At 44.8% G+C, this 18,544-nt stretch overlaps 1 protein-coding gene across 2 annotated transcripts in view; it reads left to right on the forward strand.

Moving 5' to 3' along the window:
* hps3 (HPS3 biogenesis of lysosomal organelles complex 2 subunit 1) overlaps positions 1–18,544 on the forward strand; it is a 67,779-nt gene that overhangs the window by 37,503 nt on the left and 11,732 nt on the right. For both annotated transcript variants that reach the window (XM_060834537.1, XM_060834538.1), the window contains 4 exons: positions 2,958–3,135; positions 4,747–4,977; positions 7,933–8,109; positions 18,232–18,435. In XM_060834537.1, the coding sequence (XP_060690520.1) occupies positions 2,958–3,135; positions 4,747–4,977; positions 7,933–8,109; positions 18,232–18,435 (790 nt within the window). The remainder of the gene's footprint in view (positions 1–2,957; positions 3,136–4,746; positions 4,978–7,932; positions 8,110–18,231; positions 18,436–18,544) is intronic.

Raw genomic sequence — 18,544 nt, forward strand, 5'->3', positions numbered from 1 at the left:
GCACACCCCTGGTAATCAGAAATCTATCAATCTCGAACTTGAACAGACTCAAAGAGGGACTGCCCCCAGCCGGCTGTGGTAGAGAGCCCCAAAGGTTCACAAGCCTCTGAGTAAAATCATTTCTTCTCATCTCAGAGCAAAGGAGCATCACCTTTTAATTTATACCTCCTGATTCTAGACCCTTCAACCAGCTGATCTGCATCTACCCTGTCCATCCCTTTGTAGGTTTTTAAGAGCAATTTGACCTGTCTGGTGGTTAGATCCTCCCTACAGAAGTCTGCTCTTGCTTTTTCCTAATCAAAAGGAGAAGGAAAGGGCGAGAGAGAAGAGAAATGGAAGTGTTGATGTTTATTGGTATTGTTGAGTAGCACAGTGGCTCAGTGGTTAACACTGCTGCCTCACAGCACTGGGGACACAAGTTCAATTCCAGCCTCAGGCGACTGTCTGTGTGGAGTTTGCACATTCTCCCTGCATCATTGTGTTTTCTCTAGTTGCTCCTGTTTCCTCCCACGGTCCAAAGATGTGCAAGCTGTTTGGAGGGTCGGTGTGAATTTGCTGCTCCAAATGGCCTGCTTCTACCCTGTAGGGATTCTGTGTTGTACAGGATTGAGATTGTGACATGTAAGTGGTCCCCCACATTGTATGTGGGCGTATTCTCTTCCCCCCCCGCCCCCCCCCCCCCAGCTCCACTGTATCTGGGTGTCCCCCTCACCTCCACTGTATCTGGGTGTCCCCCTCACCCATTTTCCTCCCCCGTCCCTTATTTGTCTTACATTTTTTTAAGATCATTTGTAAGGTGTGAACATCGCTGGCTGGGTCAGCGTTTATTGCCTGTCCCCAGTTGCCCTTGAGAAAGTGGTGGTGAGCTGTAGGACCTCAAGGTGGACAGAAGAAACACGACGCCAGAGTTAAGACTCCTCAACTCCTCAAGCCTGCTGGGACGTTCGTTCATTTGCCAATCCCTCAATCCCCTCTGTGTCCAAAACACCTTCCACCTCTGCTGCAAACTCACGACTGAATGTCCATTGACTTTTCCAATTGGTGGACCTGCAGTCTGTGTACAAGGAGACCCGAAGCCTTTTAAATACCAGCATTTACTCACGTCTCACATATTTAAAAAAAAAACAACTTTTCAATTCTTCCCACAAAATGAAATATTTCCAATTCCCCAGGTATAATCCATCCATTAATTTTTCACCCTAATATGTCTTCTGGTTAATAATTAGTTATTCATTTTGCAGCAAGGTAGGTGAGTCAGTTTCTCCACACTGAGACACTGATGTCATTTGCAAGTGAAGAAAAAAAACTAATCAAACAGTTTATTGAGAACCAGCACAGCAATGAATAGGCCAAATAGCCTTTCTGTGTTAGATGATTCTGTGAGTGCTGCTTTGGTGTTTCCTGAGGATTGCTATGACATTTCTCTCAAGTGGCGCAATTGTGTACTGTTTCTCTGAAGTGGCACGGTGGCTCAGTGGTTAGCACTGCTGCCGAACAGCACCAGGTTTGCTTCCAGCCTCGGGTGACTGTCTGTGTGGAGTTTGCACATTCTCCCTGTGACTGCGTAGGTTTCCTCCCACAGTCCAGTGAAGTGCAGGTCAGGGTGGATTGGCCATGCTAAATTGCGCAGTGGTCAGGGTGTTGGCGAGGTGCATTAGTAAGGGGAAATGTAGAGTAATAGGATAGGGGAACAGGTTTGGGTGGGGTAGTCTTCAGAGGGTTAGTGTGGACTTGTTGGCTCAAATGGCCTGTTGCCACATGTAGAGATTCTATGATAGTGTCACAAGGTCCCTCTGCCTTTAGAATGAATATTGAACTGTGCTGCCTAGTTTTCTATTAGCCAATTATATACCTGAGCAAGAACCAAATTGAGGAATTGTGGCTTTGTAATCTCTGCTAAAAGCTATGTTACGGTCTTTGCTGGTGATAACACTTAATTAGTCCAATTCCAGAGTGAAGCCTGGCTTGAAAGATTGAGAGTTTATTTTTTGTTGGTGGTCGCCGTGATGATTAATTACTGAACATATTAATGTGAGGCTGCCAATTTTTTTTAACATGAGCCCATACATCTATTACACAACAGGAATAAAACAAATCTGTAAATACAGTGTAAGTCAGTTCAGAAAGATCAAAACATAAACAGTAAAACAACATTTCAACCAATTTCCAGCAACATCCTTTACAGATACTCAATCCCAGTGAAGTGTTGCTCCTCTCTTAGCTGTTTAGTGTCTTGCTTAAGTGATACTTTTCAATTTTGATATTGGGGAGCCTTCTTTCCAGTTCTGATGGCCAAAACCGCTTTTGTTCTGAGAGTCTAAAGACTGCTATGTAAACTCTGGCAGCTCCTTCAGAGCCCTTCTCCTGAATTGAAACTTGATTCTTTTGAACTTTAAGATATTCGATTAGATTACTTACCGTGGGCCCAACAAACCCACACCGACCCTCTGAAGAGCAACCCACCCAGACCCATTCCCCTACACCTAACACTACAGGCAATTTAGCATGGCCAGTTCACCTAATCTGCACATTTTTGGACTGTGGGAGGAAACCAGAGCACCCGGAGGAAACCCACGCAGACATGGGGAGAATGTGCAAACTTCACACAGACAGTTGGCTGAGGCGGGAATTGAACCAGGGTCTCTGGCGCTGTGAGGCAGCAGTGCTAACCACCGTTCCACCCACTAGCGTGAGCCTATTAGCCTCACTTGATCTATTTTCTGTGTGCGTTTTAAGACACTGCATTGTAAAAATTTCATTGATAAACATCACGGATATCCTGAAAGCACTTAACTAAAGGCATAATTTGCAAGAAATTATGCAACATTAGTTTACTGTTCTAAATTTACTTTCTGATCTCTTATTGAGCAACATTCATCTTTGTAGAACTAAACGTATTTACTTATATTTTCTTTGATATCACACTTCACTGCTGTTTTGACTTATTTTGACAATAGGTTTGAAATGGATGATTTCCATCTTGCTCTTCCCTATTATAAGATGTCAGGGCTGCCGCTGAGCAACCTAATCAGCAGAAGGCTTTTATGGGAAGGTGACCCACAGAAATTTGGAAAAGGATTTATGTACTACTTAAAACATTCTATCTATGAGGAGATTGAAGAGCCACTGAGCGCAGTAAGTGGCTTTTAAATATAACCCTGAATGCAAACTAATCATGATCATGAGTATTCTGTTAAAATTGGAAATTGCTGGGAGCGCTCAGCCGGTCTTCACAACTTTGAAGGAAGGTCCTTTATTTGAAAACTTAACTCTCTCTGTTTCTCTCATGCCTGCAGAGTGATTCCCAGAATCTTCTGTTTTTAGTTCCGATTTCCAGCTTATGTACGTTTGTACCAAAGTATTTTCCACCCTTCAGGCATTCTGCCTGTATCCCTGATGAAGGGCTTTTGCCCGAAACGTTGATTTTTCTGCTCCTCGGATGCTGCCTGAACTGCTGTGCTTTTCCAGCACCACTCTACTCCAGAATCTGGTTTCCAGCATCTGCAGTTATTGTTTTTGCCAAAGTATTCCAGGCTATCCTGCCTAACGTCCTCTGGCCGTGACTGTGCAAAATAGTCTAATATTCAAATGGTGGTCTGTTAGCTTCATAAATCAAATAATTCAGAGGATGTAGCTAATGAGTAAAATTGCTTTTATGTTCAGCATTCAACAGAGAAAGTAGATGTACAGGAGGACTCCAGCTGACCCAGAGAAAGGTCCCATGGTGCCCACTTCTCCAACAATGTAAACTCCCCCATCTCTCCACCTCAGATTTGTAACCAATGATTTCAGCATCTTGCTCTGTTCAGAATCCATTGCGCGTTCATCAGTTGCTCTTTGGACAGCAAACCTTCCAAAAATCATTGGCTCTGCTGCATTTGAACTTGTGTTTTGCTATCACAGTTTACGTTGATGTCGTGTTTTGGGTTTGCCTGTTCTTTGGCAATTAAGAATTCTGATCTCCTTTCTTAACCTGCCCCACCTTTCAGATGAAAAGCTGTTATTTATTCGGTTTCCTTTACACTGCTCCATCCTCTGTTTGCGACCGCTCCTTTATTTTTAATATAGGTTTGATTCTTTTGGGAATGTTTCTTACATTTTGGGGAGAAACACTGGACAACGTATTTGTCTCTGGCCAGGGGGTTCTGCAGTTTGTTTGTCACCAATGTACTTCATCTTGCCTGTCCTGCACTCGCTGGTTCAAGGTAGTACTGGCTACTCTTCAACTTGAAAGTTTTCACCGCTTTCCTATCTCTGTAACCTCCTTCAACACCGCTCTGAGATGCACGTTTTTACAACGCCAACCTCTTGCATCCAGATATCCTTCACAGTTATGCCTTCAGATGCCTGAACCCCAGAATTCCAGAGAGAAAATTCAGCACCATTTCTCCCCCCCCCCCCCCCCCCCGCCCCCCCCACCATCTCTTCTCCCTCCATCAACCCTTCCCTCCACCATCTTTCCTCTCCCCCACCTCCCAGCTACACTTGGTCACCTCCAAATATTGTGATGTGGCTTACTGTCCTATTCTGCAAAGCCCCTTGGGATCTTCCACAAGTTATTAAAGACACAATATCAACTCAAATCATTGTTCTGTTTAATTCCTCGAGGATTATAAAGCAGAATTTTAAAAATTAAAGAGTTGACTTGTGATGATGCAATGAAGTTTGGAACTCTGGGAGATTCCCATAACAAAGCGCTTTTTCTTTGCCTATTGCAGCTGCAGTAATATTTTTTCTATCCTGTAGGAAACCGCCAATCAGGTGTTACATGTATTCAAGTTGGCCGAGCCCACCCACATCCCACACGCCTTGTGTAGCCCATGTATGAGGAACGTGTGCCTTAGAACTGCGTGGGACCATCTGGAGCGATTAGGGACCATTAGTCCATCAGCCCTGGTGACGTTGACCAAGGCATTGGTGGCACTGAGGCTGGAAGACCTGGCAAAGTACCAGTTGGCCATGGAGCAGTACCCCGAGGTGCAGTTTTTTTTTTTGGTTTGTACGTTCATCTCTGTTTACAGCTCCCACTACCCTCAAGACTTTCAAGAGCCAACCTTGGCATGGTCTGACTGTGGGTCAACTGCCTCTTGGTTTGTATGATGGATCAAAGGGAGTTAACTTCACAGCAGACGCTAAATGCGAGCTTTAGTGGGAATCCCTCGTCAGTGCTCAAACAGTGTGGCAGAGTACAGGGTTGGGAATGTGTTGCTCCGACAGTGTCGTGCAGACATTGGTGGCCTGTTGAGTTCAGTAACAGGCAATTGTAAGTTGCATTCTGTGTATCACAGATTGTTACAGCGAAGAAGAAAACCATTCAACCCATCGTGCCTGCACCCATTCTATTACCCAGAGTCAATCTCCTACCTTTCCCTCGTATCCCTACGCACTGTTTCTACCCAAAACATCATCCAATGCCTCAATTAAATCAACCTCCACCACATTTCTGCTCAGAGCGTCCCAGACCCTAACTACTCACTGGGTGAAAATGGTTTGGTCTCCCATCACCCTCACTTCATTTGCGCATCATTTAAAATCTACGCCTCCTCATTCCTTTTATCCTGTTCATCCTTCCTATCCACTCTATCACGTTTCCAACTCCACACTCAGCTGTAAGGCTAACTGGAATATGAAGTTAAATTGTCCTGCCAATTGTGTCCTAGGGTGTTTCCGTGAGATTTGTGTGTTATTAGAGTAAAATAGAAGAAATTTATTCTTCACTAAAACCAAAAGAACTGTAGATCATATAAATCAGGCAAAAATACAGTCACTCCTGCTATTGATGTCAACGTGTATGAAGGGAAATAACTACAAATTGAGGAGTGATAGATTTAAGACAGATGTCAGAGGCAGGTTCTTTACTCAGAGAGTGGTAAGGGTGTGGAATGCCCTACCTGCTAATGTAGTCAACTCAGCCACGTTAGGGAGATTTAGACAATCCTTAGATAACACATGGATGACTTTGGGATAGTGTAGGGGGATGAGCTGAGAAGAGTTCACAGGTCAGTGCAACATCGAGGGCCGAAGGGCCTGTTCTGCACTGTATTGTTCTATGCGCATCTTTCATTAACTGTGATTGGCTGTAACATGCTTGGTGAATTGGAAACTCGTAAAACATGTATTGGCTAGACCGCGATTAGATTGCCAACATCTAAGCGTTATTTGCATTGTGTGATTTTTGTGTTGCGTGGGGTTGCATAGGATTGGAACTATCGTGTTCTAGAAGAAATGACTGGAAAAGCTCAGGAGGTCTGGCAGCATCTGTGAAGAGAAATCAGAGTTAACATTTTGGGTGGAGTGACCCTTCCTCTGAACGGAAAATATTTACCCTCCATATTGGCCTGTGTTGTGCCAAGATTATGTTTGTCTGCATTCCTTAAAAACTGGACCACTGTCACTTTTCTTGGCATTGCCATTGTCCCCTTGTTAATTGCATAGAACTTAACAGAAGCAGGTCATTCGGCCCATCTGACCCATACTGGTGATGTTCCATGCCAACCTTATTCCACATGAGGTTAAGGATAGGAAGCATTAAAACTGCAATTTCTAAAAGGGCGGCACGGTGGCACAGTGGTTAGCACTGCTGTCTCACAGCGCCTGAGACCCGGGTTCAATTCCCGACTCAGGCGACTGACTGTGTGGAGTTTGCACGTTCTCCCCGTGTCTGCGTGGGTTTCCTCCAGGTGCTCCGGTTTCCTCCCACAGTCCAAAGATGTGCGGGTCAGGTGAATTGGCCATGCTAAATTGCCTGTAGTGTTAGGTAAGGGGTAAATGTAGGGGTATGGGTGGGTTGCGGTTCTGCGGGTTGTTGTGGACTTGTTGGGCCGAAGGGCCTGTTTCCACACTAAGTAATCTAATCTAAAACATTTGAAGCTGTACTGATGAAATATAGCATGGGGAATTGCGAGGTTACACGCTTTGGCAGAAAGAATAGAGGAGCTGAATATCATTGAAATGGAGAAAGACAGCATAGAACATAGAACATTACAGTGCAGTACAGGCTCTTTGGCCCTTGATGTTGGACCGAGCCGTGGAACCAAGCAAAACAGGGATTTGGGATTCCTCATCCAAAAAGCTAGCATCTGAATTCAGCAGATACTAGGGAAAGGAAAGGAAATGTGCAGGTAAGGTGAAATAGCCATGGTTAATGAGATGAAGGGTCTGGGTGAGATGTTCTTCGAAGGGCTGATGCAGACTGTATGGCTCCTACCTGCACTGTAAGGGATTCTATGAAGATTGGCATCTGCTAATCAGTAGTTTTTGGTTGTCTGCTAATGTATTCTCAACCCCCCAAACCCTTACCCCGCCCCCGCCCCCATCCCAACGAGTCTCTATTCTATGAATGTCACTGGATATCCCAAATCTAACAATATGACCATAAGACATAGGAGCAGAAGTTAGGCCATTCAGCCCATTGAATCTGCTCCGCCATTCAATCATGGCCAAGTTTCTCAACCCCATTCCCCTGCCTTCTTCCAGTAACCCTTGATACTCAAGAACCTATCTATCGCAGTCTTAAATATACTCAATGACCTGGCCTCTACAGCCTTCTGTGGCAGTGAATTCCATGGATTCACCACTTTCTGGTTGGAGAAGTTTCTCTTTATCTCCTAAGGCTGTGCCCTTGGGTCCTAGTCTCGCCTACCAATGGAAACACCTTGCCGACATCTACTCTGTCCAGGCCATTCAGTATTCTGTAAATTTCAATTAGATCTTCCCTCATTCTTCTGAATAAGCAGGGAAACATATCTGGGATTTGAATTAATAAAGCATTATCAGCAAAGTAAGTTTTTTTGATGCAATTCAGTGAATGGACCTTTGGCTAAATAGGGAATGTGTTGTCCTTCTGAAACTGGCCCAAGCTCTGAAATCTCTGGGCTGCGGATTAATACAATGTGTTACATTGCCCACTCTGCTTTGTTTTTCTATTGCCAGACGAGATTAGTTTCTGGATTTGTGGCCGAACCGAATCTCCTACGACATCATGGCGTCGTGGTAACGGAGTTATCTCGCCAGCTGGAGAGGACTCAGCCGGGCCTTCTGGTAGCCAGCTTTGTTGCTTTACTGGAAAGTCACAAGATCAACCTCGAAGAAGCTGAATTATTCTTTAAGGTAAGTGGTATTTATTTCTGTATTTTCGTGCAACTTATTCTTGGTTTCCACCTGAGCACCAATACTGAGGCTGCCTGTGAGGCGAGTGCTGTATATCGAGTCATGGAATCTTAAACTGATGAGGAAACACACTTGACCCATCTAGTCTCTGCTGCTTTTTGTTACTGCTATCCTCTGGTCTTTCCTGAAATCTGTACAAATGTTTCTCTTTCTCGTATGAATCTAGTTCCCTTTTGCAAGTTACTGTAGAATCTGCATTCTTGGTCATCGAGATTGTAAGTAATTGCTTTCAAAACAATCCTCACCTTCCACTCCCTCCTGCTAAGGTCCATGTTCCCTAGTTGCAACCTCCCAACAGAGAGTCCTCTTATAGAAGTACAGAATTCCTGCAGCATGGAAGCAGACCTATTCGGTCCATTGAGTCCACACCAAACCTCCAAAGAGCATCCCAGCCAGGCCCACACCCCATCCCTGTAACCCTGCATTTCCCATGGCTAACCCACCTAGCCTGCACGTCCCTGGATGCTGGGAAAATTTCCATGGCCCAATCCACCCTAACCAACAAATGGGTGCTCCAGTTTCCTCCCACAGTCCAAAGCTGTGCAGGTTAGGTGGATTGGTCATGCTAAATTGTCCATATTGTTCAGGGTTTTCTAGGTTAGGCGCATTAGTCAGGGGTAAATGTAAGGGAACACATCTGGGAAGGTTACTCTTTGGACTTGGTGGGCCGAAGGGTCTTTGGACCATGCGAGGAAACCGGAGCACCTGGGGGAAACCCACGCAGACACGGCGAGAATGTGCAAACTCCGCATAGACGGTCACCCGAGACTGGAATCGAACCTGCGTCCCTAGCGCTGGGAGGCTGCAGTGCTAACCACCGAGCCACCAATAATTAATGCTATCAAAATGTTACATTGCTTGGCACACTTTTACTACACACACTGTATGTGGATGAGGACTCAATAGATAGTTGTTTCAGAGGCCCAGGCAAATAAGATCATAACACAAAGCAGCAGAAGTAGGCCATTCAGCCCAGTGAGTCTGCTTCACCATTTAATGATCTGTGATGTGGAGTAGCCAGTGCCGACTGGGTTGGACAAAGTTAAAAATCATACAACACCAGGTTATAGTCCAACACTGTAACCTGGTGTGATTTTTAACATTTTAACTCTACTTCTTACCTTTGCTGCATCGCCTTCTGATTCCCTCATGGACTCGAAATCTGGATCTCTCAGGCTTGAATGTGCTGAATGACCCAGCCCTCTGCTGTAAGGAATTCCTTTGGTTAAAATCGATTCAAGGTAGCTCATGGAATTTAATATTAATGACTAAATTGGGAACTTAGAGCTTGCCTCGCTATTGTCTGTTGTAATAAGCCCCGTCTGGTCCATTCGTCGTCTTCAGAGGAAGTAAATTGGTCATCCTTACCCAGTCTGGCCTACGTGTGACGCCAGGATCTTAATTGAGCAAATACCTCCGTTCAGGGGTAATTGGGGATGGACAGCCAATGCATCCTATGAAAAAACTATTTGAAAAATCCCAGGTTCCCCGGTGTCATCCTCAGCACCCTCTCCATGATCGTGCCATCCTTCCTAAAATGTGGTAGCTGAAACTTAACATGATGTAACATCTAGAAGCAGATGTAGCCCATTCAGCCCATCGAGTCTGCTGTGCTGTTCAATATGATCACAGCTGATGTGATAATCCTCAACTCCACTTTCCTACTTTTTCCCCATAACACTTCTTGATTAAAAATCTCTATCTCAGCCTTGAATATACTCAATGACCCAGCCTCGACAGCCCTCTGTGATTAAGAGTTCCATAGATTCACTCCTGTCTGGAAGAAGAAATTCCTCCTCATTTGTCTCGCCTGGGTGGCCCCTTATTCTGAGATCATCTCCTCTGGCCTTAGACTGTCCTGCAAAGAGAAACAAGATTTCTGCATCTAATCCTGTCAGCAGCACGGTGGCTCAGTGGTTAGCACTGCTGCCTCACAGCACCAGGGAGCTGGGTTCGATTCCCATGTTGGGTGACCATCTGTGTGGAGTTTGCACATTCTCCCCGTGCCTGCGTGAGTTTCCTCCGGATTAACCTAATGCTCCGGTTGCCTCCCACAGTCGGAAGATGTGCAGGTTAGGTGAATTGGTCATGCCAAATTGCTCACAGTGAAAGGTACATTAGTCAGGGGTAAATGTAGACTGGGGGAGTGGGTCTGGGTGGGTTGCTCCTTGGAATGTCGGTATGGACGTGTTGGGCCGAAGGGCCTGTTTCCACACTGTAGGGAATCTAATTAAAAAAAATTGAATATGTTTCAATGAGGTCACCTCTCATCCTTCTAAACTCCATTGGGACAGTCGGTCCCTCTCTGCCTGCTGTCAGTCTAGTGAACTTTCTCTGGATTGCCTCCAATACCAGTACAGAGGAACCTCGATTATCCGAATGGGATGGGCGGGCACTATTTCATTTAGATAATTGATTATTAGGTTAATTGATCCCCTCTGGGTCTGCTCCCCGTTGAGGAGACTAGGCAAAAGCACACAGTGTGCGCGAGACCTCGTTCCCCCATCCACGCCCCCGCCCCGCCCCCACTCGTTCCCAACCTGTCCAACACCGCCTCCCGCCTGTCCCCCAACCCTGCAGCCCAAACTCCACTCTCCTGTCCGCTCCCACCCACCATCTGACCCCCGTCCGCTGCCCACCCCTCCCAGCCCCCGAGCAGCCGTACTGTACACCAACAGCTGCCTTTGTAGAGTAAGTCTTCAAATAGCGCACACACACACAGCCTCACACAGACACACTCAGACTCACACACATGCAGCCACACTCAGTCTCACACACAGCCACACACTCACACACAGCCACACACACACAAAGACATACACACACAGCCCCCCACACAGCCTCCTACATAGCCCCCCACACACAGCCTCACGCAAAGCCTCACTCTCACTCACTCTCACTCACACTCACTCAGACGCACACGCACACGCACACGCACACACACACACACTCACTCAGCCACGCACACACACACACACACACAGAGCCACAAGCGCGCGCACACACACTCACTCACTCACAGTCACACACACACGTAAGCACACCTCATTTTGCCAGGTTCCACCTCTGCTCTGTACAGGACAATGTTGGAGAGATTATCTGGGGAAGGTGGGGGGGGTGGGGGGGGTTCATGGTTCACCCATGTGTAGAACTCCAGGGAAAGTGTGGGGAGAGAGAGAGTGGGTGGGAGGTCAGTCATTTAGAGACAGTGCCTGGACTGTCCAGGACTGTTCTCGGCAGCATTTCAGTGAGCCAGGTTCGTTTTTAATCATTGTACCTGTAAACAAAAGATGGGATCAGGGTTGAAACAGCTCTTTGACATAATGTTTCTATCGGGACTTTGAGATCACCTTCAGATAATCCGATATTTGGATAATTGATATTCGGGTAATCGAGGTTCCTCTGTATATCTTTGCTTTGATAAAGGTCCCAAATGATTCACAGTGCAACAGCTGTGGTTTGACTAGTCTCTTGTATAGTTTTCTCCCTATGGTTATACTCCACTTCCTTTGAAATAAAGCCCAACATTCCACATGCCCACTATACCTGACAGCTAGCTTTTTGAGATATAGAGAAGCTTTCTGAAGTATTTCCCTCAATTATGTAATATTCAGCTGCTCCATTCCTGCCAAAGTGCATGACCTCACAACTTCCCTTATTACAATCATTTGCTAATCTGCCCATATTCCTCTGTCTCTTTCTTATCACTCACTATCGCACCTACCTTTATGATGTCCACACGCTTCAGTCCAGTATGTTCATCTCTGTCATCGAAATCATTATATATATTGTAGATATTTGTAATACCAGCACTGATCCCTGCCAGTTACAGATTCTCATCCTGAAAATATCCCCATTTAGAATTACACAATCCTTTCAGCATGGAAGCAAAATCCACACCAATCCTCTTTAGAACATCCCATCCTCACACTCTCTTCCCTGTAACCCTGCATTTCTCACAACTAGCCCACATCTTTGAACATTTAGCATTGCCAATCCAACTAACCTGTACATCTTTGGACTGTGGTAGGAAACTGGAGTACTTGGAGGAAACCCACGCAGACACGGGGAGAATGTGCAAACTCCACACAGTCACCAGAGGATGGAATCGAACCCTGGTGCTGTGAGGCAGCAGTGCTAACCACTGAGCTGCCATGCTGCCCACTTTATCCTAACTATCTTTTATTCGTTAACCAGTCCTTTATCCCGGCTAAGGCTACCCTCAACACCATGGGCTCTTACTTTATTAAGTAGATTTATGTGCAATATCTTGCCAAACGTCTATTAAAAGTCCAAATATGTTATGTTTACTGGTTCCTCATTTATCTTTCCAGCTACTTACCCCCTTAGAGAATTGCAATAAATTTGTTAGGTGCAATTGTTCTTTCCCAAACCATGTTGAGTCTGCTTAATCATATTTCTAAATGTTGTGCTGTTCCATCCTTCATAATAGATGCTTAACATTTTTTCAATAACTAATTACCTGCAGTTACATTCTGGATTAGTGGTGCTGGAAGAGCACAGCAGTTCAGGCAGCATCCAAAGTGCAGCGAAATCTGCCTGAACTGCTGTGCTCTTCCAGCACCACTGATCCAGAATCTGGTTTCCAGCATCTGCAGTCATTGTTTTTACCTGCAGTTACATGTTTATTGTCTCCCTCTCTTTCTTAACGTGTGTTACATTGTCGGTTTTCCAGTCCTCTCGGATTTTTCCAGACCCTAACGATTACTTTCAGAGCATCCACTATCTCTGTATGTACTTCCTTTAAATTCCTAGAATGATAGCCCTCAGGTCTCGGACCTGTTGGATCTTTGCTCTCCATGAGTTTCCCGAATACTTTTTCCTCAAGTGATCATTATCGCTTTCATTTTCTTTCACCCTTTAGCTTCTTAACTATTGAGTATTTTTGGAATGCTGTCAGTATTGCCTGCTGAAGCAAACAGATATATTCAATTCTCTGCCATTTCCTCGTTCCCCATTACTATATTCCCTGCTTTATTCTCCAAGCAACTTGTATTTACTTTGGCCTTTCGCTTCCTTTTGTACATATTTAAAGAGGCTCTTACTGTCCATTTTTGTATCACTTGCTTGTTTCTCCTCATAGTTTATTTCCTCCCATTTTATTACTTTTTTGGGTAAACTGAAGCCTATCCAATAATATCCATTTGTTCAATATAACTTTATTGGTTTTGCCAAGCATTTACTTCAGATCTTAACTGCTGACTTCCTGTTAGCCTGCACAAACCATAAAACTAAATCTATATTCAAGGTTTGGTCTGCAGCTTGTGTTGTGGAAGAATCACTCCATGTTCTATAAAAAAAATTTACCAGGAGAATGCAGAAAATCCTTCACGGAATTAAACTTTAATGTTGCAAAATCAAAGCTGAGAGAGACAGCAAAATTGGCTTCCCTGGCTTCACACAATTTCTTTGTTCTCCAGTTTCTACAATTTGGAGGGGCTGAAACGTTTATTTTCCTGCTCCTCGGATGCTGCCTGAACTGCTGTGCTTTTCCGGCACCACTCTAATCCAGAATCTGGTTTCCAGCATCTGCAGTCATTGTTTTTCCCTAGTTTGTACGATTTGTTGGTCCCGCGTTTATCAGATAACATGAGCATAGCCAATCATGTTGGCTTGCTTTGTCTTTCTAAACGAATCATCATCAGCTGCACTGGTTCCTCCCATCACACTTAACCTCTCACATTACAATACCATCATCTTCAGTTAAAAATCACACAACACCAGGTTATAGTCCAACAGGTTTAATTGGAAGCACACTAGCTTTCGGAGCGACGTTCCTTCATCAGGTGATTGTGGAGGGCTCGATCCTAACACACAGAATTTATAGCAAAAATTTACAGTGAGATGTAACTGAAATTATACATTGAAAAGTTGATTGTCTGTTAAGCCTTTTATCTGTTAGAATACAGTGATAGTTTCACTTCTTTCATGTGTAAATCACAAAACCTTTTTTTTAAAGTTGCATTCTCGGGTTAGCAGTTAACAATGGTGATAGCTAGACAATATGTTGAAGGTGTTAGCCCCCTGTGTTCTCTGTCTATAACCTGATGTTTAGATTGATTCTAATCTAAAAAGTGAGACAACAGAGTTTTACATAAATTCATGCAGTTTTTGAACTCAGAGTTCTACATGAATGTATGCAGTTTTTGAACAAAGTACAATGTAACTCTGCAAGTACAAATTCACCCCACAAAATATATGTGTGCATGTGTGTCTTTGTGTGTGTGTGTGTGTCTGTCTGGGGTGGAGGTTGTGAGTGTGAGAAAGTGTGTGTGTAGTGAGTGCAGAGTGTCTTAAGTCTGTGAGGGGTGCATGTGTGAGTGTGAGAGTGTGTGTGTCTATAAAGGTGTGCATGGGTGTCTGTGTGCGCGTCTGTGTGTACCTGTGTCAGTGTGTATGTGAGAGTGTATGTGTGTGTAGTGCAATGGTCATCACCTGTAATGTGACATGAACCCAAGGTCCCAGTTGAGGCCCTCCCTATGGGTACTGAACTTAGCTATCAGCTTCTGCTCGGCCACTTTCCTCTGCTGCCTGTCCTGAAGCCCACCTTGGAGGATGGTCACCCAAAGGTCCGAGGCTGAATATCCTGGACCACTGAAGTGTTCCCCAACTGGGAGGGAACCCTCCTGTCTGTTTGTGCGGTGCCCATTCATCCGTTGTCTTTGCTCGGTTTCCCCAATGTACCATGCCTCCGGGCATCCTTGCCTTCAACGTATAAGATAGACCTCGTTGGCGAGTCACATGAGTACCTGCCATGTACAAGGTGGGAGGTGTTCCCACGGGTAATAGTGGTATCTATGTCCACAATCTGACACATCTTGCAGCGCCCACCGTGACAGGGTTGTATGGAGTTGTCCTGAGAGCTGGGCAGTTTGCTACGAACAATGATCTGTTTGATTTTTGGCGGTTGTTTAAAGGCAAATAGTGGAGGTGTGGGGGAGGTCTTGGTGAGGTGCTCATCCTCATTGATAATGTGTTGCAGGTCACAAAGAACATGGCGTAATTTTTCAGCTCCTGGGCAGTACTGAATGACAAAGGGTACCCTGTCAGTTGCAGCACGTGTCTGTCTCCTGAGGAGGTCATTACAGTTCCTTGTTGTGGCATGTTGGAACTGGCAGTCGATGAGTTGAGCATCGTACCCCATTCTTGTGAGGGCATCCCTGAGTACTTCCAGGTGTTCGTCACGTTCCTCCTCATCTGAGCAGACCTAGTGTATGTGTAGGGCTTGTCCATAGGGAATGGCTGTTTTAATGTTTTGGGTGGAAGCTGGAGAAGTGTAGCATTGTGAGGTTGCCTGTGGGTTTGCGGTAGAGTGTGATGCTGAGGTGTCCATCCCTGATGGAGACGCATGTCCAAGAATGAGACAGATAGTCGAGAGTACTCCATAGTGAGTTTGATGGTGGGATGAAACTCGTTGATGTCACCGATAAAACGACACAGCAACAAGCTAACCCGAGAATGCAACTTTAAAAAAAGGTTTTGTGATTTACACATGAAAGAAGTGAAACTATCACTGTATTCTAACAGATGAAAGGCTTAACAGACAATCAATTTTTCAATGTATAATTTCAGTTACATCACACTGTAAATTATTGCTATAAATTCTGTGTTACGATCGAGCCCTCCACAATCACCTGATGAAGGAGCGTTGCTCCGAAAGCAAGTGCTTCCAATTAAACCTGGTGTTGTGTGACTTTTAACTTTGTACACCCCAATCCAACGCCGGCATCTCCAAATCATTTTCAGCATTAGCTCATCTCCCAGTGATTTAACTGACCTATCACAATGCACTACCCTTATCTGTTACTGGAGCCCTGTAACATGGTTCCAGGCATACATTGTAACACTAAGTTATCTATATTACTGCCATAATAACTTCCATACTAGTCACTATTACAATGCACCTGTTATTTAACTTTGGTCTCATTAAGTGTTCAAAGGTTATTCAGAAAGTCCTGGATGACTAGACCCTGGTGACTGACTTAAATAATTGTGTATTGGCCTGGCTGTATACTCTTCCATGTCTCTGACTTAAACTTAAAACATAAATCTCGTTACCACTCCAACTGATTCCATCAAGTAATTCTGAGATTGACTTGATCCAACATTCTGAATATGATTGGGACCACGTTGTACCTGCACACCCCATTTCACAGCTGACTGATTCTCTCACCTTTGGGAAAGAAATCTTGCATCTTTCATCATTGGCTTAGAAATTTCCACTAGAAACATTGTTGATTTTAAGTATGTAAGTTAGCTCGCTGAGCTGGAAGATTTGTTGTCAGACGTTTCGTCACCATGACTAGGTAACATCAGCGGGAGTCTCCAGTGAAGTGCTGGTGGTATGTCCCGCAAATCTATTTATGGCTCTTGGTTTTAACTAAGTGGATGTTGTCATTTCCAGTTTCTATTTTCAAGGGAAGGTAGATGGGATCTAAATTGATGTGTTTATTAATGGAGTTCTGGTTAGAATGCCATGATGTGTTGATTTTGCATTTTTTAAAATGTGACATAGTATTCGTTGTTTCTTATTCCATAAGCCCAGTTTTCACAGTGAGAGTAATTGCTCACTTGAACAACGGCTGGGAGTGTGCTGTGGAGATCATTTTGTGCAACTATATTGGGGACCAGCAGAGGGAGCTAATGGTCCACATTTAAAATAGTAACTCATTATGCAGTCCCATTGAAAGGACTATCCCATTAAATGTCAATCAATTAACATGTTTTATTTTCCCTTGGCTCCTGCAGGTTTTTTTCCTTTGCATGTGAATTTAGCTCAATGGAGGCAAACGGAGGGATGGCTTCAGTCATCCTACACAGGCACAAAGTTCAAATTAACCCTTTAGTGTGAAAAACAACCCACCATCAGTCCTAAACCTGACTTTTAACCCTTTATTATTACTCTTTAATTTGAAATCAAGCCAAAGTTATTTGTTCAATAATGAGGGGACTTAGGTTCAAGGTAAAAGGGGGAAAGTTTATAAGAGATGTGAGAGGGAAGTTTATTTTACACAGAGGCTGGAGTGTGCTGCCAGAGGACGTGGTGGAGACAGACCCTGAAGCAACATTTAAGAGGTATCTTAACAGAATGGGCAGGAAATAGAGGGATACAGATCACGTAGAGACAAAATGTTTTTAGTTTAGAAGGGTATCACGTATTGACACAGTCTTGATGGGCCGAAGGGCCTGCACCAGTGTTATACTGTTCTTTGTTCTTTACAAAGTAAGATTGGACAGACGAGGGTTGTTTTCCGTAGATCAAAGCAAACTTAAGGGGAAGATGATGAGATGTGTCAAGTTACGACAAGTGGCCTGGTAGCCCAATGGTTAGCGCTGCAGCCTCACAGTGCTAGGGACCTGGGTTCGATCCCACCCTCGGGCGATGTACAGTTTGAACATTCTCCCCGTGTCTGAGTGGGTTTCCTCCCACAGTCACAAAGACGTGCGGGTCAGGGTGAATTGGCCATGGGAGTTCTGGGAAAAGGCTGGGATGCTCTTTGGAGGGTCAGTGCAGACCGGATGGGGCCAATATCTGCACTGTCAGGATTCTATGAGCAACATAGACAGTGTCAACAGGAAGAAACACTTCCCTTTGATGGAGGGATCATGAATAGGGGCGTGGATTTAAGGTAAGGGGCAGAAGGGACGTGCAGATAATCTTTTTCACCCAGAGGATGGTAGGATCTGGAACTCACTGTCTGTAAGGGTGGGAGAGGTACAAACCCCTTATAACATTGAAGGAGTATTTAGGTGTGCACTTGCCAAATCATACAAGGCTGTGGGCCAAGTGCTGGGAAATAGGATCAGGATAGTTAAGTGGTTTTGTACAAATGTGATGGGCCGAAGGACTTTTATTCAGTGCTGTAGACCTCTCTAATTCTAAGCTGCAATCAGTCTTGTCTTTATGCATTAATCTTGCTCCCTTAATCTCCCCACCAGTTTTATGCTGCCCTTTGATATACTTGATGTTGGAAATGAAAGTGGGGGCTGGAGGACTGTTGTAGGTGGGGCTATTCTAACAGCCAGCGCTGATGTTTGCAGGTGCTCTGCGTGAAAGATGGTGATGATGAAACCGAGGCAGAGACTCCACAGCTCCTGGTGGATTTCTGGGAAGCCATGTTGATAGGATGCAGTCAGGAGCCACTGGTCCAGCTCCTGCTGATGAAGTTGGTGTCAGTGTATATCCAGAGAATATCACACAAACAACAGCCTGACAAGAGCCCCCTGAAAACCATCGAGGACCTGGTAGGTGCCTGCTTCCACTCTTTACAGTACTATCTCCTACATTACAACACCGACTGCCCTGTACACAGACTTCATCAGCAGTCCTGAGAGGGAGAAAGACACTATATAA

Source organism: Hemiscyllium ocellatum, chromosome 13, assembly GCF_020745735.1.
Source record: "Hemiscyllium ocellatum isolate sHemOce1 chromosome 13, sHemOce1.pat.X.cur, whole genome shotgun sequence".
NCBI classification, from domain to species: domain Eukaryota; kingdom Metazoa; phylum Chordata; class Chondrichthyes; order Orectolobiformes; family Hemiscylliidae; genus Hemiscyllium; species Hemiscyllium ocellatum.